The 24,938-nt window shown below is 39.2% G+C and overlaps 1 protein-coding gene across 2 annotated transcripts in view; it reads right to left on the minus strand.

Moving 5' to 3' along the window:
* Ankrd28 (ankyrin repeat domain 28) overlaps positions 1-23,492 on the minus strand; it is a 138,031-nt gene extending 114,539 nt beyond the window's left edge. The window contains exon 1 of one of the 2 annotated variants that reach the window (XM_021181416.2): positions 23,187-23,492. In XM_021181416.2, coding sequence (XP_021037075.1) covers positions 23,187-23,213 — 27 coding nt within the window. In that variant the 5' untranslated portion in view covers positions 23,214-23,492. Of the gene's footprint in view, positions 1-22,506; positions 22,859-23,186 lie in introns of those variants that run through there. The other variant, XM_029469317.1, reaches the window with a different exon arrangement.
* Between the last annotated feature and the right edge of the window lie 1,446 nt (positions 23,493-24,938).

A 24,938-nucleotide genomic window follows, 5' to 3' on the forward strand; every position in this document is an offset into this window, starting at 1 on the left:
GAGTTCCAGGACAGCCAGGGCTACACAGAGAAACCCTGTCTCGAAAAACAAACAAACAAACAAACAAACAAACAAAAAGTTGTAAGGAAAATGCCAACTCACAAAGGGAAACATACCAGGATAGTATTAAGTCTCTCATTAGCAACCCTAAAAGCCAAGAAAGCATAAAATGGTATATTTCAATACCTCAAAGCAAAGCAAACAGTGTAGACTAAGATTGTTATGCCCAAAAGCTATCTCTCAGAATTTATGAAAAACATGAATATTTTAAAGACAAACACAAACTAAAGCAACTCATGACAAGAAATCTGCCTTGCAGCAAACACAAGAATAATATACAGAGGAAAAAGAAGAAAGTTTATGAAAGCACAGAAAAGAACCTATTTCATAAGAGAAAAGGAAGAACAAAGAAGAGCCATGTGATACTCAGCTTAGCAAACCACATCAACTGGGGTCTTCCTGATTGGATCATATGAAGTGGGAAGATTTGCCCTAAATCTGGGCCACACCTTCAGGTGGCAACACACTTATAAGGCCACTACGAAGTCTTGTGCTTTTTGCTTGCTTGCCTTCACTCTGTCATTGGCGTTAGAATCTACTCCCTTGGGACTCTAACCAGACTTGAATCTAGCTGAGATATTCAGCTTCGGGGACTGAAGAATAAAACCACCAGATTCTTGGCCTTTCTACTAGGAAGAGTAGCTAGACTACAGCTTGTAAGTCTTTAACAAATCCTCTTTTAATACTTAGGTTCATTCTAGCAGTTCTGTACCGCTAAAGACCCTGACCAATACAGAATTCTTCATAGCTTTATAGACTATACTTTTTCAATGGCTGTATAGATATTTCTTAAAGTCTCACTTAAAACCAGACCAAACTTACCCTTTTCTTTTCAAAGGAATAACAGCAGTATTCTAAATCAAGGCAAAACTGATTAATTGTATGAAGACCAGAAATATGTAAGGAGGGATCCTTCTGATTTCCATCTGCACTGGGAGCTGATCCCCTGCCACAGCACTCCATACCCAAATACCCAAATACCTTCATGAGAGAGCTGGTCTTCCAGGAGTGCAGAAACACCTGTGAGCACAGGTAAGACCAGCATTTCTGCTCAAATTCCTGGCCCAAGAGGGACCTGCTCAGAGCCATCAGGACACAGGAACCAAGAAATAGCATGGGATAGGATCCTTCCCATTTCCATCTGCACCCCAGAGCTGACCCTGTCCTACAGCTCTCCATACCCAAATTCCTTCCAGTGAGAACTGGTCTCCCAGGAGTTCTGAAACACAGGCTTGCAGGAGGGACAGGCCACAGTTAAGAGACAGCAAGACCAGCTAACACCACAGATAACCAGATGGCAAGAGGCGAGGGCAAGAACATAAGCAACAGAAACCAAGGTTACTTGGAATCATAACTCAGTTCTCCCACCACAGCGAGCCCTGGATACCCCAACACAGCAGAAAAGCAAGACTCTGATTTAAAACCACATCTAATGATGATGATAGAGGACTTTAAGAAGGACATAAATAACTCCCTTGAAGAAATATAGGAGAACACAGGTAAACAGCTAGAAGCCCTTAAAGAGAAAAATACAAAAATCCCTTAAAGAATTACAGGAAAACACAATCAAACAGGCAAAGGAAACTAACAAAAACATCCAAAATCTAAAAATGGAACTAAAAACAATAAAGAAATCACAAAGGGAGACAACCCTGGAGATAGAAAACCTAGGAAAGAGATCAGGAATCACAGACGCAAGCATCACCAACATAATACAAGAGATAGAAGAGACAATCTCAGGTGCAGAAGATACCATAGAAAACATTGACACAACAGTCAAAGAAAATGCAAAATGCAAAAAGTTCCTAACCCAAATATCCAGAAAATCCAGGACAAAATGAGAAGACCAAACCTAAGGATAATAAGTATAGAAGAGAGTGAAGATTGAAAGGGCCAGTAAATATCTTCAACAAAATTATAGAAGAAAACATCCCTAACCTAAAGAAAGAGATGCCCATGAACATACAAGAGGTCTACAGAACTCCAAATAGACTGGACCAGAAAAGAAATTCCTCCTGTTACATAATAGTCCCTTGGAGATGGGATGGTTTCTGTCTAATCAGGAACCTGTCACAATTTCCTTTCATAGAGGACGTCATAAGAGATTTTTTTTTCTACTTCTATCATGTTTAATTTTCCAAATAGATTTTAAAAACTGAAGAAAAAAAAAGAAAGAAGTATGTAAAAATTCAAGAGGAGATGTACACCTTTAAAGCAGAGTCAGGTGAATCTCTTGACTTTGAGGCCAGTGTGGTCCACAGAGAAAATTCCAGGATGATCAGGGATACACAGAGAAATCCTGTCTCAAAAACACAAAAAGAAAAACAAAACAAAATAGCAACAACAACAATAGTAACTCATTCAAACCTACAGAGGAACCCCCACATCCCCCCAGCAATGGACAAAGAGACATCTTGGTGGTGGTGGTGTTCTTGTATCAGTCCAGAGCAGAGCAGGTGGCAGTCCTTTTATATGCTTCCTGTACGCTGACATTTGTATTGGTGGTTTGAAAGTTGTGGTGCTCACCATGTGTCTTGTTAAGTATCAAGGTGATGTGTTTTAGTTACTGTTCTATTGCTGTGAAAACACTATGACCGAGGTAACTTTTATAAAGGAAAGCATTTAATTGGGGACTTGCTTACAGTTTTAGAGGGTTAGTCCATGATCATCATGGTGGGAAACAAACAGGCGAAGTACTAGAGCTGAGAACTTTACATCCTGATCCACAGGCAGGGAGAGATTGCAGGACCTGAAGTAGGTCTCTGAAATCTCAACATCAATACCCTGTCCCCTCCAGCACACATCTTCCCTCAAAGCCATACTTCCTAATCCTTCCCAAACAGTTCCACTGCCTGTGGCCTAAGCATATGAGCCTTTGGAGGCTATTCTCATTCAAAGGACCACATGGTGGCTCATGGCCACATGGTGGAATTTGATTACATTTAACTCTTGGGTATATGGTAAATAAAACACAGTTATGTACTTCAAGAGAAGTGCCTTGTGAGTTGCTTACCTAACTGGATTAAAGAAAGAAGAGGGAGAGAGGGAGAGAGGGAGAGAGGGAGAGAGAGAGAGAGAGAGAGAGAGAGAGAGAGAGAGAGGAAGGAAAGATTGATTGATTATATTTTTACTTGAAAGAATAACTGATAAATCATATTTATCCAGACTCAGAAATTCCATTGAAAAGAAAAAAAGGAAATTTATCACTTCAAGAAATGTTCCTTATCAGTATTTTTTACTATCAAAACATTAGAACTTTTAAACAGAAATTATAATTGACTACTGGCCACCTAAGCCTAACTTTACAGTATTTACAGACTTTCTGGTTATTGACATTAGCAAGTATGTCAGTTTTTGGGGGGGAAGGTGATACTGTATATAAGGAAAAGTATCAATAATTAGAAGATTTGTATAATTCAATAAACTCCAGAGTGAAATGGACTAGGGGTTCATGGAGCATGCTTTTAAACCACTGCTTTCAATGGAGAATAAGTCCTGTAAGCAACAGATAAGTGGGTACAAAGTAATCTTAATCCATTAATAGATCTTCAACTAGCCTATGAGAAGTAGTCAGCTAGCTATAAAATAATTTTATTTATATATGTGTTATTTATTTTATATATTATGTATAATATATAACACATGTTATCTATTATTATAACATGTATTATTTAAATAAAAATATTATTATTATAGCCAATAATCTTACTAATAATTCTTACTAATCTTGAAGGTAAAATCTAAACCCTTGGAATAACCTGCTTGCTAAAACAAAAAAAAACAAAACAGAAAAAGCTCAGGCCTTTGTCTAGGCCTAAGTCTAAACAACAAGATTTACGTTCAGAACTTTAGGCCACACAGCATCTGATTTACATGAAGAAGATAAAGATTAAGATCAGTCACATAGATGGCTGACCCTACCTATGACTGATTACCCAATAAAATCACTGCACACCAAAGTTCAGGTGAGTATTACTGGCTAGTGAACCTCGGCAAGTTTTGTCTTACATCACTGTTGGGAGAAGTAACTATTCATTGACTACATTAACTTTATAGAAAGAGGACAACTGATGCCTTGTGCCTGTAAGTTTCCTGGACCCATACCTGTGCACCTTTACCTACTGATGGGTTAAACCTGCATTCCTCCGATATAATAAACCACAGTGTAATTCTACTCAGGACCAAAAACTTCTATGTACCCATGAATGCACACATAGTCAAGATGCACACTGTGCTGACAAGCAGATTGTTTTAGAGAAAGGTTTCTCACCTCAGCAATACCCAATTTTAAATCAGGTGGTCCTTCCCACCCCCACTCATGTGGGGCGAGTGTGTGTGTGTCTGTGTGTGTGTGTGTCTGTGTGTGTGTGTGTGTGTGTGTGTGTCTGTGTTATTGCACTCATCTGTGTGGGATGTACGAGGTGAATTCCAACAATAAGCACAAAAGGATATCCTACTTGGGGTGTTTGATGCCTTATCACTAAATATGCAAGGTTGTGTGGAAACCAACCATATTATTTAGGCAATTGCTATTAGTAACTTTATAATGAAAGTCCATCTTACTGTCTGACATAAGCATCTCTAACTATGTCTGAGGTGGTGTTTTCTATCTGTAACTCAACAACCCAACCTTTCATATTATTTAACCTATTCTTCACCTTTGGATAGCAGCCCAGAATGCAAACTTGTGGGATCACTGCAGATGCTGTAATGTGAAATCTTAGTTGCCATTCTTTAAGATTTTTATTATTATTTGTGTATATATGTGTATTTGTATGGATTGTGTGTGCAAGGGTGCCCATGAAGGCCAGTTAATAGTGTTGGACCACTTGGAGCTGGAGTTGTAAGTGGCCGTGAGGTGCTAGACATGGGTGCTAGGAACTGAGCTCAAGTCCTCTGCAAGAGCAGGAAGTGTTCTTAACCGCTGAGCTAATACTCTAGACTCTTCTACCTTACTTTTTAAGAAAAGATTATCACTAAACCTAACTTACTATTTTGGTCAGACTAGTTGGCCAGAAGCACTTGACCCTTAGCACTGGGTTACAGACACATATCATCATACCTGGCTTTTATATGGTACTGGGGAGCTAAAATCATGTTTATGCAGCAAGTACTGTACATGAACTGTTTCCCCAGATGGTTCCTTTTTTGTTTGTTTGTTTGGTTTGGTTTTTTTGTTTTGATGTTGTTTTTTCTGAGATAGGGTTTCTCTGTGTAGTCCTGGCTGTACTGTATAGACCAGGCTGGTCTCAAACTCAGAAATCCGCCTGCCTCTGCCTCCCAAATACTGGGATTAAAGGTGTGTGCCACCACTACCCGGGCAGATGGTTCTTTATTAAAAGGAGCTGTCCCATTAAGGAACTGTCCCAATCACTGCAAAATCTGAACCACATTTCTGGCCTCTATCCAATAGATGGCAGTAGCACTTTTTCCTCTCCCACTTTTTAACAATCAAAGAATGCTCCCACATATTGCGAAAAATAAGCAAGAGGGGGGAAAAAAGAAAAAACTGGGAAGTGTTCTTGATGTAAACTGTCTGTAAGATTTGACTTCACCTTTTTAACAAGAAAACAAAGCGGGACTAGGTAGCTCAGAGCTCTTGCTACGCTCGCAGAAGACCCAGGTTCAGTTCCCAACGCTTACATGGTGTCTCACAACTGTCTGTAACTGCAGTTCTAGAGCACCTAACACCCTTTTCTGGCCTCTGTAGGCACCAGGCACACATGTAGTACTCTTACATACCAGCAGACAACACACACACACACATTTTTAAGTGAATAAACTCATTTTAACTCCATCTGTCCACCTCTCCTAAACTTAATTATCAGATGATGGAGAACAATTATGTTTGGGTTCCTACATATAAGCACTATTTCAGTAACAGTGACTAAGTCTTCCTTCTAGGAAATTCAGTCAGGCTACTAATTCCAAGTGAGTCAACATTTAACAGTGATCTTTCAGTAAAGACAGTATTTATCATGTGCTTCTTAGGCGCATTATTAAGCCACAGAGGGAAGACAAGTTCATCTAACCTTGAGACCAAGGTATTTTTAAAAAATACAGGTGCTGGATCGTAGCATTCATCCATCCACCTTTATCTGAATGTCACTGTATGTAAAACATTGTTATAAATGATAATGGTGTATGGAAGCCCCAGCCCATATAAACATGTATCAAAGAAATATCATTTCAGATAAGGCTACTGGGAAATAAAACAATAGGCTCTATTTCTCTATGTTCTTAGTATGTTCCATAGACATGTCTTTAAAGTACTGAATGTAATAGGTGAAAATGTTATTTTGATTTACATGTAGGAAGATCATGTCATAATTATGTGCTTAAATTCAAATTTCTTTGTTATGTATTTGGTGCTGGGCAAAATTTGACCTACCTCCCTTTCTGATATAATAAAGTTTAAGCTCAGGACTGAGCAAAGTCCCCACTGCTTCAAGTCTAACTTTTATTAGTCAAAAACAAAAAAGCAGAATGGTAAACTCCAAAGCCAGTAAAGTTTACACAAAACCAACTTCTGGCCATTAGGGCAGTCCAGGATAAGGTCTTCTGCAGAAAACACTCAAAGTAGATGGTGGTGCAAATAAATACCTTTGACACATACTGTTAACAGAATCTGACAAGACTAGAAGGGGGATGTTTCTCCCTTTCAGTTTAGACATGAAGAACTGGCAGTACAAACTAGGAATTAATCAATTTTCTGACCAGTTTTTCCTTAGAAGCAAAGCAATGCCTCTTGAACATTTGTATGGATAAAAACTAGTGAATGGACATCAAGTACCACTTCCTTGTCAATCTTGCTGGCCAGCAAGCCCTAACCATAACTGGCACTTTTACATGTGTTCTGGAGATAGAACTGAGATCTTCATGTTTGCAAGGCAAACACTGTACCTCCTGAGCCATTCCCCACAACTCCCAAATCTCTAAATATTTATGCCTTCAAGTAACTATCTGGATGAAATTAGCCAAAATACTAAGGAAATAACAGAGAAAGGGAGAGATTATCTTTCTACAGCTTCTCTAAACAAAGTCTTTTCCTCAAAGTTCAAATAAAGGGATAATGAGCCCGGAGTCTCACGAAACTTCTGACTGTTTGAAATGCGGAGACTGTTAGAGACTATGGAAAGTTTGGAAGTTGGCCTCACTGCATTCTGAGATGGCCATAGGCCTACGGGGCCCAGGAGTGAAAGTTGGTGATTTGAATGAAAAAATGTTCCTTACGGGCTCAGGGATAAAAAGTCAAATACTAAAGGAAATTCTTCAGGATGAAGCCCGGTAGTAGCTGGAATTCATATGAAGAAAATGCAAAACTGCCAAAGACTACTGCAAATAAAGAAAAAGTGTAAATAGTACATCCTATTTTTATTCTCTCTCTAATGTAAAAGTGTATTGAAGGAAAGAAATATAAGTGCACTATTGGGCTTTTATATAAAGATGTATATACATACGGAAACAACAAAGAAAAGGGGAGTTATATAATAAAAGCCGTATTAATGAAAAAAGAATGACAGTTGGTAGTTAACTTGAATCTAAGAATAAAGATTATAGGTTAATAAAAATATTATTAATCTTGCCTTACTCTTTAAATTGGTATATGCTATTGAAAGAAATAATTAAAAGACTGCCATGAGGTTATTATTAATGAACATAACATATATAACAATGCTAGCACTAAGAAGAGGAGAGGAAATGAGTTAGCTACACTGAGACATTGATAGCACTCATATGTAGTACACGGCAATAAATAAGACAAGTGCTTAATACATGCAACAAAAAGACAAAAATAGTTTTTGAAAATCAAAGAGATCACAAATGATAAAATAGGAAGAGCTATCACACGGGAATTAAAAGATAAAAGGATTAAGTCTGAAGATAAAGTTCACTGGTTAAGAGGTCACACTTCGCTTGCAGAGGAGCCAAGTCTGGTTCCCAGCACCCATACCTGGTAGCTCATAGACACACATACTTTGGGCACACCATCACTCACAAACACATACCCACACAGAGACACATATATACACATACACTTAAAAACTGAAAATTTTTAAAATAAATGGATTAAGCACTTCTTTTAAAGAGGTTTAATTACATGAGGGCCAGTATAATGACACAGCACTTGTGTCACAAACCTGATTGTTGAGTCCCAACTCCAGATCTCACAATAGATGAAAAGTATAGATCCCAAAACTGTCCTCTGACCTCCACAGGTAAACCATGTGACAAGCATATGCATACCAAAGATGCACCATAGATATACACACAAGATTTTTTTTAAAAGACAGATTGTTTGACTGTATTCTAGAAAGAAATACCCATTACACTCAGGAATCCAAGTACTGAGGAAGCTGAAAACAGGAAGACCACTAGGTTCCAGACCAATGTGAGCTCTTGGTGAGGCCCTGTCTCAAAACGCACCACCCACACAGCAATACCAAATCATTGATTACAGTCCTAGAAGAGACACTTCAGATTCAAACTCATCATAAAAACAGTGCTAAGAAACAATCACTGAAAATAAAATGTAAAGTTTTTTTTTAAGGCGACAAAGGTATTTTATACTATTAAAACTCAATTAAGCAGAAAGGTTCAAATATAAATGTATGCACTTAATTAAAAATCCCCAAATAGGTAACATTTTTTTAAAGAAATGATAGATGAAATTGCCAAGTTAAAGACTATAGGCAGATGTCACTCTTGTCCGCAATAATAAAAGTATAGGCAGGAAATTAGAAAAGATAATGAGGATTTGAAAGTCACTACCAACTAATCTAACCCAAAAGACACCTGAAAGAATCCAACAATACCAAAACGCAAACAAATGCTTGTTAAGTCCCATAGACCATTTTCCAAACCATGTCAGTGATACAAAAAACATCTCCAATCATAATGTAGGTGACATAGAAATAAAAACCAAACAATATTTGAAAATCAAAAACAAAACAAACAAAAAAAAAAAAAACTAGGGTCAAAAATGGCATCACAAAGTAACTCAGAATATATTTTAGGTTGGATAAAAATAAAACATAGCACAAGCTTAAGATACAATTAACAATGTTTATAGAAGGCAATTTATAACTAAATATGAAAAATTTCAAACAAATTTCTACCTTAAGAGTTAGAAAGAGAAAAGCAAGCTAAACCCAAAGCTAGAAGGAATGGTATTAGCTGGTTCTGCAGACCCAGTGCAACACCAGGATATCCTAGAGGAGCCCTCAGGAGGATCAAGTATTGATAGCATAGCAGGAACCAGAGGCCTTGAAACAGACCAATGACTCATTGTAATGATCATTTGCAAGTAAAGATGTGTGGCTAAAAGGGTGATGGGACACACTGGGACACACTGCAGCTTGCATGTGATGTTTTGTTTATTTTTAATTTGCTTTTTAGGGGGAGGTTACAAGGTTGGGGGGATGGGAAGATGATTGGGATTGGGGTGCATGATGTAAAATTAACAAAGAATCAATACATTTTTTTAAAAAAGACCTTTTCACAAATGAAAATACTCAAATATGATATATGACAATGAAAACTGTTTTCACTAGTTACTGAAGTAGGTTGTACTTTTAAAGTTGTACTACAGTCAGTACATAGCACATTTAAGTAATAAACTGAATTCTGGCTAAGAAGCATGATAGAATATGCCTGCAATCTCTGCATTTGGAGCAGCTGAGGCAGAAGGATCTTAAGTTTAAGGATAACCTATGCTATATACAAAACAAACCAGAATAAACAAGGCTAATCTGAGAACTATAATGAGCATTTCTACCTGTTTCTTTGTCCTGCCTGAGTATTACAGTATTGCTAACAGACATAGTATATATAGACACTAATAGGGAACAATATGTAGGAAGGGGGTAAGAATTAAAAACAAAAATAAGGGATTAATTTTCTAAATTTCAGTTAATATAAGATTAAGAATATATTTGGGGGGGGGGAAAGAATGTTAATTTCCTTGAGCCAAAATAAAGAAGAGAGGGTTGAACTTATATAATACCCAAGAACCTGTGTTCAATCTCCACAACAAGGAGGGGTAGGGGAGGAGAATGGCAAACTGTGAGAGTAACACCAGTAAGTAAAATTCTATTAGAGTAAATTTCAAGAAATCATCCCAACTTCACCCTTGGGTGTAATTAGCCACCTCTTTAGTGTTTCCCACTCACGGCTAAAATAACTGTCCATATCTAATTTCACTTCATTCCATCATAAAGCTGATACCTTGCTTTATAGATGTAGCCCCAGTATCAAGGACCAACAGATAGCAGACATGAATTTATTTTTTAATCCAACAATCAGGGTGTTTATTACATCCATTTCCATTAAAAGAATTACAAAGAAAACAATATACAAGAACTGGAAGTGTTGACTACCATACAAATGAGGTTTTAAACACAAATAACACAAATCAAGGGAAACTGTTATCCCTAGAAAATAGTTCAAGGACTTATATTGATGGATATGGACACTACAACAGATAAACTTCCCAAAGTATAGGGTTAGCACAACACTTATTTTTATTCCACACTTACTTAAATCCAAAACTCCACCTCAGAGCTGGAATCTACTCAAGCTGACAGAAGTTCAGGATATGAACCCATCATTTCTAAAGCTGTTCTGGCAACAAATGGGAAATAGGATTATTCAAGGCAGGAAATAAAGTAACACTCAACACTTGGACTAAATTTCCTATCTCCTCCTCCTCCACCACCTCCGCCACCATCAAATGCACACATGAAGAAGCAATAAGTATTAGTTAACTGTGGAAGTGATCTTGGTCTGTGGGTCTAACTAGGCTCTCCCAATGTACATCTAATTGTACATTAGAAAAGCTTACAACAGTGTATTTGATCATGACGGACACTCAACGGTAATCCCTGTCTTAGGTACTGTAACTATTTGTCTAAACTGAAAGCAGTGGAAGGAAAACTCTACTTTCAACCAAGGTCATGTTAGATAGAGCTTTTCTATTTTCCCGACTTTAAAACATTGTTTCTTAATCAGAGCAATTTATACCTAAGTTAAACAAAGCCCAAGAGAATATAGGTGCCACTGGCCAAAGCCTTTTCCCTTTGACCTGTGACAAGCAATCTCTAGAGGCTTTTTCCTACCTCCTGTGGCCTCTCAGAATTCCCTTTCCTCCACCCAGTCTATGTTCTCCATTGTAGTCTCTTTGATCATGAGCCCTTCTCATTCTCAAATAAATTTATTTACTTTGATTACTACCTCAAACACTCTTCTATGAAACAGTCTCATATTTAACAGCTTATTCAAGGACATTTCAATGTTTACAAGTTCCAACTTCAATATTTCCAAAATAAAATTCATCTTACTGGCTAAGGTCAAACCTTATTTCAAATGCATTTAACAGCCTACCAATTCTTGTACTTTATCAATTCTCCAGAATTCATCCAAAATACAAATCTTGTGTTGCCTGCTTTGGATAATTCAGTGATAACCCAGAATTAAGTTCCAAACCCCTAGAACACAGACTCACTATGACCTGGTCCCTCTCTCCACCACGGTCACTTCCTCACACTCCATGTGTCCTATGCTTGAACCATATATGGTAACATTCTGACTGGGGGACTGGGGAGGTGTCACTGAGACCAGGTCTTGCCATGTAGTCCTGGTTGGTCTGGTACTCACCATGGCTCAGACTGTCCTTGAATTTGCAGCAATCCTCTTGTCTCAACCTCCCAAATGCCTGGCCAGATTTCCTCCCAACAATTCTCCAAGTAGATTCTTGTTATAGAATTCTGGCTATAGAATCTGATGCAAAATAAAATCAGTCCGTCAAAGGAATAATAAACTGTGTTACATCTGGAGTGAATGTAATGGACTGAAATGATCAAATAGGAAAATGTTGGAGAGATCTGAGCTTAGAGAAAAACTCAAGTCCATAATCACAAATTTGGGAATCACAATTTAAAAATGTTTATTTGTGGATGGAAGGGCTGTATCAATAACACAATCTTGGTTGAAACTAAGATTCTTTTTTTCTATTTTCATTTTACTCATTGTTACAGTGTCCAGGATGAAACAAGTGATATCCATGTTTAAGAAGTCACCAATATACATTGTGACTGATGGGATAACTAAAATGTCTCCAAAGTGGCTCTCACTACTGTTTTCCTCATTCTCACGTGCACTTGGAGGTATCCCTCAGTTTGGATGTTTATCATCCATAGGCACAACTTGGGAGCCACCCGATAGGTCTCAAAGCTCTTTGGAGTCAGCACAGAAGGGAAACATCTAAACTGAGACCCAGTTGCTAACAATGAACCATGGGGGCTGATCTAGAGTACCTGCATACAGCACCAACCAGTGTGGTGAGAATGGAGAAGAATGACCACTAACTGTTCCTCCTCCAGATCTGGCAGATTGATTTATAGAAGCTAGAAAGAATCCTTCTCTAATTCTTTCTTTTACCTTTTTTCTTTATATTACTTTCAGTACTTTTTAAAATTCAAAACAAAGCGTTTTCTGTTTTATTATGTTTTGTTGCTCTTTTTAACAGTCCTTGAGATTAAACCCCAGAGCATTGGGCATGCTACGCTGATCCAACACTCCTCTCCAGCTTCTTCTACGTCTCATCTAATAATGTTTACTTTGTAATCAAATTTTTATCTCTTGTTCTTTTCTTCATTTTTAAACCTCCTCCTCTTTTCATTCTTTTACTAACTCTTCCTTCATAGTTTTAATTTCATAGCTTATTCCACATTGCTCTTTCTTTTTCTATGATTAAGTGATATAGCAGTCTTTAATTGATTTTTTATTGTATTTCTATATTTGGTTTGCTTGGGTATTGCTGCTCTTAGCTACCACTAGCTTTCTTCTCTGAAGAGTCCTGGGAATTGAGTCCTCAAAAAAGGGTTCCTCACTAACATATAAAACTAAAGAGATACACATCCCAATAACTGCACAATCACAGTAGAAAAACAACTTGAAAAAGAAAGATATCAGAATTCTTCGTAAAGGGAATAAATCTTCAATAACCAAATTCAAAACTAGGGAAATGGCTGGAATGTTGGGAACACACACAAACACATTCACATGTGTGTGCCATTTAAAAAATATAATTTTTAAAATGATCAATGACCTCAAAGAGAATTCAAATAAACAAATAATGTCAATTTATGACTTGGACAAGAAATTCAGCAACCCTAATTCAGCAAATTCATACAGAATTGGGGTGTGGGAGCCCCTAGTAATGAAAAGCTCAATAAATAGAATAGAGCCGATGAAAAGGGTTGAGAATACATTCAGACAGCAACGGTGTAGGGAATGTATTATCACCACAACTTTTAAGATTTCTAGGCTATAATTAAGAATACAAGTCTTTGGTACGGAAGGAAGCTCTAAAGCTGGGTGTGATGGCACATGCCTATATTCCCAGTACTTGGGAGTCTGAAGCAGGAGGATCACCACAGTGAGTTCTAGGCCAGCCTAGGCTATATAGCAACATCTTATCCCCAAAGAAGGGAAGGGAAGAGAAGAGGAGAAATTATAGCAGAAAACTCTTAGGTTTAAGGAAAGAGAAACATCCAACTACAGGACACATTAGGAATCCCTAATAGTGACCAGAAATCCTCCCAAACCATCTTACAATTACAACGCTCAGAGTCCCCCCCAAAAAAAAAAAAAAAAAAAGATGCTGAAGTTTCAAGGCAGAAGGTACGTTCTTTATTACTATGGACCTATCAAAATAACAAATGCTCAATAGAAATCCTAAAGGCTAGAAGAGCATGTGCTAATGTATTTACATCCTGAAAGTGACTGCCAACCACGATTTCTTTATCTAGCAAAATTATCTTTGAAATCTGAAGAATAAAAAAAAAAGGCACAATGAGCATAAAGCAAAAGCAATTAATGACTACCAAAACAGCAGTGTATACTTCCAGCAACACTACACAAAGAGGACGACAGAAAGACAAATCACTAAGGCTCAAAGAAAGAGGAAAATCTCACTAGGCAAACAAATAAGCAAATGAGAATTATAAAGAAACTCAATATACCAGCAAACCTCTAAAGTGAATACGGAAAAACTCTGCATATGATTTAATAACCCTAGAGGCAAGGTTTAATCTTTCAATTGAAACACATAAATAAACGGGTTTGGTCTAAAGCATATATGTTTGGTTAAAAAAACAAAAGCCAACTGTGTTCAAGAAAATCACCTTACCAGGGCATGCATCGCAAGCAAACAGAGAACCCAAGAGTAAGCAGGAATAGGTTATATTTGTATATTAAAAATTAAAAGCAAGAAAATCACTGAGCATTAGGCAGCTATTTGTCCAGCTATGACTGTAAACATCAAAATTTGCACTCAATTTCATCAAACACTACTTGTCTACATATTATAAGACATGATTTTAATACTCCTCTCTCATGACAGATTATCTAGACAAAAAAAAAAAATCAACCAAGAAACTTTTGAGTTAAACTATACCATATTATCATATGGCTTTAGTAACACCTATAGAATATCCCATTCAAGAGTTACAGCATACATACTGCTCTTGCCCACCTATGACACTGTCTCCAAAACTGATTACATTTTAGGATATAAAAACAAATATTAGCAAATACAAAAATATTGAAGTACTTTCTTTTACCTCTCCAAATCAAAATGAAACCAATACCAAGTGGAACTACAGAAAATATACAAACATACAGAGAAATGAACCTACAAATTTTTAAAGAAATTGAGAGAAATTAAAAATATCTTACAATCCAATAAAAATGAGAACATATTAAAGCAGGTGAGATACAGCAAAAGCTGTTTTAGGGGGAAATTTATAGCTAAGAGTGCACATATCAAAAACCCCAATATCTCATTAGAATAACCTAATGATTTATCACATAGTCTAGGAAAAACAAAATCTAAAACTAGAAGGAAAGAAAATCAAGGAGAGAAATAAAATGGAGATTAAAGCAACAATAAAAAGGACCAATAAAAACAAAAGGCTCACTATTTGAGAACTTAAACAAGATTAACAAACCCTTATTTAAGCAAAGATACATGACCCAAATTAATAAAAGGAAAGAGTAGCTTTTAAAAAGAATACCAGTGATAGTCCTTAGGAATATTTTGAAATCTTGTATTCCAATAAGTTGAAATTTTTAGAATAAATTTCTAGATATGTGTAACATACCAGAATTGACCCAAGAAGATAAAAACAAACAAACAAAACCCTCGAAGATGAACAGCAAGCAGTATTACAACAGTAATAAAAAAAATTACAACAAGGAAAAATCATATGACCAGATGGAGTCACGGCTGCACTCTAGCAGATCTTTAAAGACCATCAATGCTCCTTAATCTGTTCCATGAGACAGACAGGGAAGGAGCACTATAAACTCATCTACTAACCCAATTGAGATAAGGAAATAGTAAGAACAACCAACTACAGACCAATTTCCTTGATTAAACAAACAAACAAAAAGCCACATTAAAATATTTGCAGACTAAACAAAAATACACTAAGAGATTATGACCAAGTCTGTTTTCAGGAATGTAAAAATAGCTCAACATACATAAATCAATAAATGTAAGGTAACAAACACAAAATTGGGTGGGTGGGGAAAATCAACGATCTTAAAAGAAACCTAAAAGTCTTTGACAAATTCGTATCTGTTCATAAAAGGCTGTTAGAAACTTGTAATACAAAGATCACTATTAATTAATCATCATCAATACAAAGTACCTCAAAATAGTGAGGTTACTGACAAAAAAACCTACAGCCAACTTGACACTGATAGGGGATACACTGAAAGCATCTGAGACTGACTGAGACTGAGACAGGACTGCCCGCCCTCTCCCCAGCACTCTGAAAGCAGAGGCAGGTGGGTCTCTTCAAACCCAAGTCTGGTCTATACTGGGAGGTCCAGACCAGCTAGGGATATGTAGCAAAACCTTAATCTCAAAAAACAAAACTCCCCAAAATAAATAAAAATTATATAAACAGTAAAAAAGTAAATGATCTATATTTACAAGTGACATGAGTCTATACTTAAAAGATGCCCGACACTCCACTAGAAAACTCAAGATCTGAGAGAACTTTCAGCAAAATAGCAGGATATAAAATCAAAACACTAAAATTAGTAGTCACCTGGGAAATGTAAATTATACCCATCAATGATGAATATGAGAGAAAAAAGTCAAGAAAAAACCGCATTCATAATAGTCTGAAAGCAAAGCACCACCACCACCAAAATAATAAACGTAACTAGATCTCTACAGTGAGAAGTATAAATAAGGAAGAGAATGAAAGAAGCAACAGAAGATGAAAAGACTAACCATGACCCCATGATCCCATACCAAGCAATCTGCAGATTTAAAATAATCCCCATCAAAATTCTCACAGAATTCTTCAATATTTTTAATCAAAAAACTCATATGAGCCGGGCAGTCGTGGTGCACGCCTTTAATCCCAGCACTTGGGAGGCAGAGGCAAGTGGATTTCTGAGTTCGAGGCCAGCCTGGTCTACATAGTTTCAGGACAGTCAGGGCTATACAGAGAAACCCTGTCTTGAAAAAAGAAAAAAAAAAAAAAAACCTCATATGGAAATACAAATAACCAAAGTAATGAAGACAAATTACACTGCAAAGTGACAGTCAAATGGCAGCAAAGTTCAAACGCACAGAAGCCAACGGATAATAAGAAAAGACCCAGGGGCTGGTAAGATGGCTCAGTGGGTAAGAGCACCCGACCCGTAATGAGATCTGATGCCCTCTTCTGGTACGTCTGAAGACAGCTACAGTGTATTACATTAAATAAATAAATAAATAAATCTTAAAAAAAAAAAAAAGACCCAGATATAAACCTACATAACTAACGCCATGTGATTCTCAACACTGGGGCCAAGACATACATAAGCAAAAAGGCAGGCTCTTAATAAATGATGCTAAGAAAACTTAGTATCAATATATATAAGGCTGCAACTAGACCCCACTCAGTCACTTTGTATATAAAAATCAATTCAAAATGTTACAAAGACCTTAGTTTAAGACAAGAAACTACTAGAATAAAATAATTTCAAGAAAGAAGCATTGGAGAGAACTTTCTAAACAGGACGCCAATAGTTAAAGAAATAATAGCAAGAATTGGTAAATGGGATTGCATAAAATTTAAAAGCTTGTGTGCAGCTAAAGAAGTAAGTATAGGCAGTGATACACATCTTTTGTCCCAGCACGGGGAAGGCAGAGGCAGTTCTAAGCCAACCTGGTCTTCTTAACTCCCAAACAGCAAGGACTACCTACCCGAGTGGTTCTCAACCTCCCTAATGCTGAAACCTTTAATTCAGTTCCTCACGTTGTGGTGACCCCAACCATGAAATTATTTTCATCAGTACTTCATAACTGTAATTTTGCTACTGTTATGAATCTTAATTATCTGCTTTCCAATTATCTTAAGTGACCCTTATGAAAAGGTCACTCAACTCTCACATGGGTCACAACCCACAAGTTGAGTACCACTGACCTAGAGAAATCCTGTCTCCAAAGGGGAAATGTTGGTAGGATGGCTCAGTAGTTAAGAGCATTTACTGCTTTTATAGAAGAACCAGGTTCAATTCCCAGCATCCACACAGTGGCTCATTACTATCTATAATTCTAGTTCCAGAGGATCCAATTCTGGTTTCTGAAAAATCCAGGCATATTGATGATACAGAAATAAAATATTTTCTTGAAAAAATGAAAGCATTACCAGAAAAGACAGTTTATACAATAGGAAAAATCTCATCCAAGCAGTTTACCTAATAGATGGTTAATATCCAGAATATAAAATGAAATATATGTATACACACACATAGTATCAATAAATATGTAAATGAACAAAACAAGACAGTTCTCAAAGAAGCAGGAATAGCCAATAAATAAGTGGGAAAAAATGGTCACTATCTTTGTGTTGAGTTTTTGTCTGTACCCAAAAGTCTAGTTGCCTAAGAGTAAATTCTAGGGCTGGTGAGATGGCTCAGTGGGTAAGAGCACCCGACTGCTCTTCTGAAGGTCCAGAGTTCAAATCCCAGCAACCACATGGTGGCTCACAACCATCCATAACGAGATCTGGCGCCTTCTTCTGGAGTGTCTGAAGACAGCTACAGTGTACTTACATATAATAAATAAATAAATCTTTCAAAAAAAAGAGTAAATTCTAACATTTACCAGCTTTCCTTGTGCAAACCTTGCTCCTAATTTGAAACTACTGTCTAAATAAAAATTGCTACAGCTAATTACTGGAGGGATTAGAGGTAGGTGGGTTTTGAGTTACCAGGCTGGGGGTTGCAGAGGAGGAAGAGAGAAGGCTGCAGCGAAGAGAGGAGGAAGCCACCATGGGAGTAGGTGATCCTTGCGCACATGGCCAGAAGAAACAGCAAGTGTCTCGGGCACACTGAACAGCAAGTGTCTCGGGCACACTGCTGGGGAGGTAGCAGGTCCAGCAGTTAGAAAAGTAGATTAGGGGTTTGAAAGTCAAAGCCCACACCCAGAGACATATAGATCCTCCAACAAGGCCATACCTATTGCAACAAGGCCACACTTCCAAACCCTTGTAATCCTTTCAAACAGTTCTACTCCATGGATACTAAGTATTCAGATCTATGAGCCCAAGGGATCTTTCTTAGTCAAACTACTGCACAAATATTATCTCTTCTTTTTTCCCCCTACTCATGAAAAGTCTAATCATGTTCAGTTCCAGTAGATCCTTGATCAAGTGAGAATTTGTACTACACAAAATAAGTTCATTATTAAATTTTTATGTAGATTTTAAAATCTATTCTTTAAAAATTCATACATGTAACCACACACAGTTCAAGGCCCCTGGTCTACAAGCCAGGTTCCAGGCTAGCCAGGGATACAGAGAGAGCCTGTCTCAAACTGGTCCCTCCCAACACTCTGTAGATGGTGGGGTGCATCTTTTAACTCCATTACTCAGATGTCTGTAAAGGAAGATCTCTGTGAGTTTGAGGCCAACTGGGTCTACAGAACAAGTTCTGGGACAGCCAAGGCGGATACCAACCACTGGACTAATCATTACACATTGTATAGTATTTTCAATTATCATATCTCATAATCATATACCTAAACTTTTTTTTTTTTTTTTTTTTTTTGCACTCTTGACCATGCTACAGAAGTTTATGGCCATAGTTAATACCAGCTCAGTGATCGAATGTCTATTTAGCAGAAGACCCTTCGGTTTGACTCCAGCAGCCCTATACAAGACACAAGAAGTTATACTCAACAGACTAATGAAACCTTTACAAAGTATTTTGCAAAATCAAATGAGACATAAAAGGCCATATGCTATATGATTCCATTTAAATTAAATATCCAGAACAGGCAAATTCATAAAAAGTAGATTGTTGATTGACAGGTGTAGAAAGCAAGAGAAAGGTGAAAATGACTGCTAATTGTCATGTGGTTTTCTGGAGTGGTAAAAAATATTCTAGAATTAGTGGTGATTACAGTTTTGTGAAAACAACTAAAAAAACCACTTATTTTAAGAGTGTAAATTTTATGGTATACAAATTCTAGCTCAATTTTTAAAAAAGTTTATGGCCGGGCGTGGTGGCGCACGCCTTTAATCCCAGCACTCGGGAGGTAGAGGCAGGCGGATTTCTGAGTTCGAGTCCAGCCTGGTCTACAAAGTGAGTTCTAGGACAGCCAGGGCTACACAGAGAAACCCTGTCTCGAAAAAAATAAAAAAAAATTTAAAAATAAAATAAATAAATAAATAAATAAAAAATAAAAAAGTTTATGACCAGGTTGGTAGTGTAGAAGTCCCAGATCCAATCCCTGGCTATGCAAAACACACACACACACATACACACACACACACACACACAGGAGCGCACGCACTTGCTCAGAGTAGAGGAGGAAAGGAGGGAGGGAGGAGGGGGAAGGGGGAATGAAGGGGGAGAAGAAGAGGGCGACCACTGTGGCTCCTTTCAGTTAAAGAACACTCAGTTTAATGAGTACCATTTCTGGAGTTTTTCTCCAACTCCTCTGAATTAGCAGTTAGAAACTAGTTTCATACTAGTTCTCTTTTATAACCTGAGTATTCACTGTTGTTATGGGTAGTCACCAGTTTACTAACAAAAATAGATTTTTCCCTAACAATGTGGACTTCTGGTATCCTAAAGGAAAATAGAATTCCAGAAATACTAGACATACCTGCACAACAAAGGCTTGGGGCTGAGAGACTAACAAGTCTGACATTAAGGTCCCCCTCTCCACCACTCCCCATCATTTTCTATATACTGAAGTAAGTGTCAGTTGCTATTTAGCTTCTGAAATGGGGAACCTAAACAAAGACCAACAATCTTTCTTAATAGAACATAATGTTTATGATTTAAAATGTAACCATATATGAGTAATTTTCATCACCTAAGGAGATAAAATAGACTGTGATAACCTCAGGAGAGAAAATTCTGCCACTGTTACACAAGCCAAAGTGAAGTAATTCAGGAAAAAAGTTCATGTCTACTGTTATCAACAGAAAACAAAAGTTTCATTTTACTAACAATTTAAAAAATATTTTCATCCACCCAGAGGCAGAAAGTAATACAGTAATTCTTTCTTATTCGCTGAATTACATGCTGCCACAAAGTAAATGCTGTCATATTCTGATTACAGAATGAATGAGGACAATTTCCTTATTTGCTTACTGATTTTATATTTGTCTTCACTGTGTATCTTATGTGTGTGTGTGTGTGTGTGTGTGTGTGTGTGCGCCTGTGGGTGCATATGTGCATGTGGAGGCCAGAAGTCAATCTCCAGTGTCATTCCTCAGGAGTAAAGCAGGCTAGGCTGGCTAGTTAGGAAGCCCCAGGGATTTACCTGTCTCTGCCTCCCCAGTGCTGAGATCACAAGCATGTGCCATTGTGCCCCAGGTTTTTTTACCCAGTTTCAGGAATCAAACTCAGATCCTCATTGCTTATGTAGACAGTAAGCTCTTTACTGATTATGTTATCTCCTCATCTCTGACTTTATATCTTTACCATGTAGAACCATTTCTCATATTTAAATGTTGAAGAAAATCCTTACTCATGTCTAGCTTCCTTCTACTATTCTTTGCAAGGTTAAAAAAATTATACTAGTTCCTAACTGGAATGTATATAAAGCTGTTGCGTTAAAAGTGGTATCAACTACCTTCCAGATTTAAAATCCTGTGTACATATACGGGTCTTCTCACCTTTCCTCCAAAACCTACTTTGTCTAGCTGATACGCTTTCCCTAGAAATGGAAAACACTAAACTATTGAATCCCACTTCATTTCTATCATCACTTCTAATGTCTTGAAATGTATCAATAAACTGATTTCTAAAAACAAGTGCAATTCCCTTTAAATTAAGAAAAACTCAGTTCTTTGTCTTTCAAAAGAACTAGATGAGCCAATTATTTTGTAATACAGTAAGTCTTCCCCAGTAATGCCATCTCATTAACTTACTCATCATGGATTCTCAAGTTTACAGGTGACATTTTAAAAATCAGTATCACCACTGAGTGTTAAAGAATATTACATAAAACTGAATCAGTGTTACAACTGCTTCAAAACTGTAGTTACTAAACACTCGAATGCACAGATGCCAATAGATTTTTATTTTTTATTCATTTTTTTATAAAGTAAGATCTTCTAACAGTCTACTAAATCCCTAACACACACAATGATCAAATCACAAAATACATTTCCAAAAGTGAAGGATTACAACCAAATATTCAGGTACAAAGAGTTACTAGAGTAATAAAGATTAGTTGAAAATCTAGATCTTGAGTTTCATGGTATTAACTACATATGGATTAGATGATCTCGGCTTGAACTCTGCTTGTTATTAACAGGTTTTTTGTTTTTTCCTGACAGAACTTTGTGCAATGAAAGATTTTGCTACCTGTGGCTAGTGAGCACTTTTGAAAAGTGTGCTTTTGACTAGCACAACTAAGAAACTGTGCTTTCTTAATTTTAATCAACTTAAAGATTCTATGTGTAGCTAATGGAACATGCTGAACAGTAAAGTTATTCACATAATTTGCAATACAAACTTATCAACCAGAGTTTTTCAAAGTATCATGCCCCATTGTTAATATCAGTTAAAACTCTGCTGATACCAAATGATACATAAAGCCAGCATTCAGCCTAAGTAGAATACTCACTTTTTAAATGAGAATTGACATTAGCTAGACTCAGAACTTAAGTTTTAACTGGTAGAAAATTACATAAAACATATTAAGTTTTTCCCTATCGTTTTTTGTTAAGCTTGTGCCCACTTTCTGATTGGTTTCCCTTCAAATCTGTTCAGTATCTCCTATTCAGAAAAACAATGGCAAAAGGGGTACTCAGCATTAATAGGTTCCCGCGACTCCGTAACCTCCACACGTTAATTTCCCTTTTCTTTAAGAGAGACGAACACTGGGGAGCGTCTTATAATTCACCTTCTCACCTTTTTAAAGGGTAACAAGCGTTCATTCAGACATAGTTGCGATTTCATTGGTAGATACAGAGTTATTTTTCCCAGCCCACAGTGTCAGTCTTCGGAGCACTTCAGGTGTTCTTTGACAAGCTCTTCCTAAGTCAGGAAAACTAAACCAAGATGGTGCAGAATATGCCAAGAGAAAACCAGTTTGGGAATATGCACCGTAACAACCAGTCCCCAGCAGAATCCATCGGCACCGGTGGGTTTGCTTTCGACCGCCACTACCTCTCCGCAGAGACAGTGCGGTGGACCGTGAACCGCCCCGCGAAGCGAACCCGAGGGCAAGGTCGTGACCCCAGGTCACGGCCGCCGCCTGCCCCGCTCCGACTCCGCACCGCAAAGCCACCTGTTAGGCCCGAGCCTCACCTGGCAGGAAAGAGGAGGCGCCTACCCGGCAGCGCGCCGGACGCGAGGGCGGCGAGCGCGGAACCCGCCCCTGTGGCGGCGGCCGCGATCCCCCGGCGGCACGTGGGTTTCTCGGAGCTGGGGCTGCACTGACAGGCGGACGGCCCGCACGGCTGCCGACCCGGGACACCCTCTTCCCTCGCTGCCACCGCGCCGACAGGGCGCCCGGGCGGCCCACGCCGCTGGTCCACCCTCCTCCGACTCCTCGGTGGCGCGATCCCGCCCCGCCGCCCCTCACCTACCTGGTCGCGGAGTTTGAGGAACGCCATGGCGGTCGCCGCCGTTCGGCCACTACCCGCGCCCGGCGGGTAGGTGGCCGGCTACGTTGAAGAGAGCGCGGGCAGGGGGCGGCGCCGCCTCCCCGGCCGCCCGCCGCCGCCGCCGCCGCCGCGAAGAGCCCCGCCGGTCCCGCCTCCTCCACCAAGGACTCCCGCCCTCTTTCTTCCGTCCTTTCTCTCGCTCTCTCCCTCTAGCTCTCAGCCACCTCCCACACGCAGCCGCCGCCTTCGCCGCCGCCTCACACCCCCTTTCCCGAAATACCCCAGCAGCCCCCGCCGCCGCGCCGCTCCAGCCCGCGGCCGCGGCGGCATCCAAACTCCACTCCACAATATTACCACCACCGCCCGCCGCGATTGGCGGCCGCGCGGGGGAGAGGCCAGAGTAAGCCGAGTGCCCATTGGCCACGCCGCCGCGCTCGCTCGCGGCCGGGCTCCGCCTCTCCGCCGAGGGAGGGGCGGGGCACAGGAAGCGGCGGCGCGCGGAGCGGGTGGGCCAGGTGGCCCGGCGTCTGGGCGCGCGCCCCGGGCGCGGTGGGCGGAGCCCGGACTGGAGGTGGGGAGGGACGGAAACTGGGTACCGGGTAACGGCCCGGGATGGCACGTGGAGGTGGCGTGCACCAGCTCAGCTCAGTCAGGTGTGGAGAAGGCAGCCGGAGCCGGTGCGAGCGAGGGAGACCTCCGGGCCGATGCTGCTTCCAACAGAGTAGCGAGGGCAGCGGGGAACCGGACTCGCACGTGGAGCGAGAGTGAGAATGTCTCCGCGGGCTTTGGGGGGAGACGTGGTCGCCGGGGGACTGCTGGCACGCGAGACTGAAGGGTGTGGTCTTCATAGCCTGAACAGGTTGTGGCCGCGGAACATTTCTCTCCAAAGCGCCCCTTTCAATCTTGCATGTGTTTTTCCCCCTTTCTTCTTTATCATCAAAAGGGTTTTTGCCTCCCATTCGAAAGAAATCAATTTTTTCAAAAAGATGTGCAGGATTTCCAATAAATAGCATCCTTGGATGGAGAAGAGGAATGACTCCCTCGCCCTGGCACACACACCCACGCCAACCCACAGCTCAGAAAAGGCTTTTCTTTCTTAGGCAGCCGCACACTGTTACCATTCCAGGCTTGTGTGGGAGAAGATTGTTGTTCTCCTGTGTCTGTCAGCCTGGGCGGCTCCAGCCCCTGATTAATAAAAGGTACAGATGGTTAGAACACAAACGTGAGATATCGGGTTGGTTTAAAAAACAAAACCAAACCTCATCTTTTCCCTGCATTGGTGTGTCTCTTGGGACAGACTTTATTTAGAGAATCGATTTGAGCCTAATGGCAGTCTAGAAAAATGGGGATCAGTGCCAGGACTGTCAGTTTATTATAATGCTACTATTAAAAACAACTCTTTAGCCCCATAAGAACAGAAAATATCAAAGTGCAAGATCAAATGCACTAAGAGCCTTCTGATATCTCTTAACATAACTATGCCATAATTCTGCTGAAACAATTGCTTTTCTAAAATTACATCTTTACCATGGTTGGTATTTGCTACTTTAAAATGGAGGAATTCTCATATCTGATGGAAGAGGCTTAGCCAGAAAAAAAAAAAAATGATTCTTGCTTTGTATTTTCTTCGGTGCTGTCCTAGTTAGGGTTTTACTGATGTGAACAGACACCATGACCAAGGCAAGTCTTATAAAAACAACATTTAATTGGGGCTGGCTTACAGGTTTAGAGGTT

This window comes from Mus caroli, chromosome 14, assembly GCF_900094665.2.
Source record: "Mus caroli chromosome 14, CAROLI_EIJ_v1.1, whole genome shotgun sequence".
NCBI lineage: Eukaryota > Metazoa > Chordata > Mammalia > Rodentia > Muridae > Mus > Mus caroli.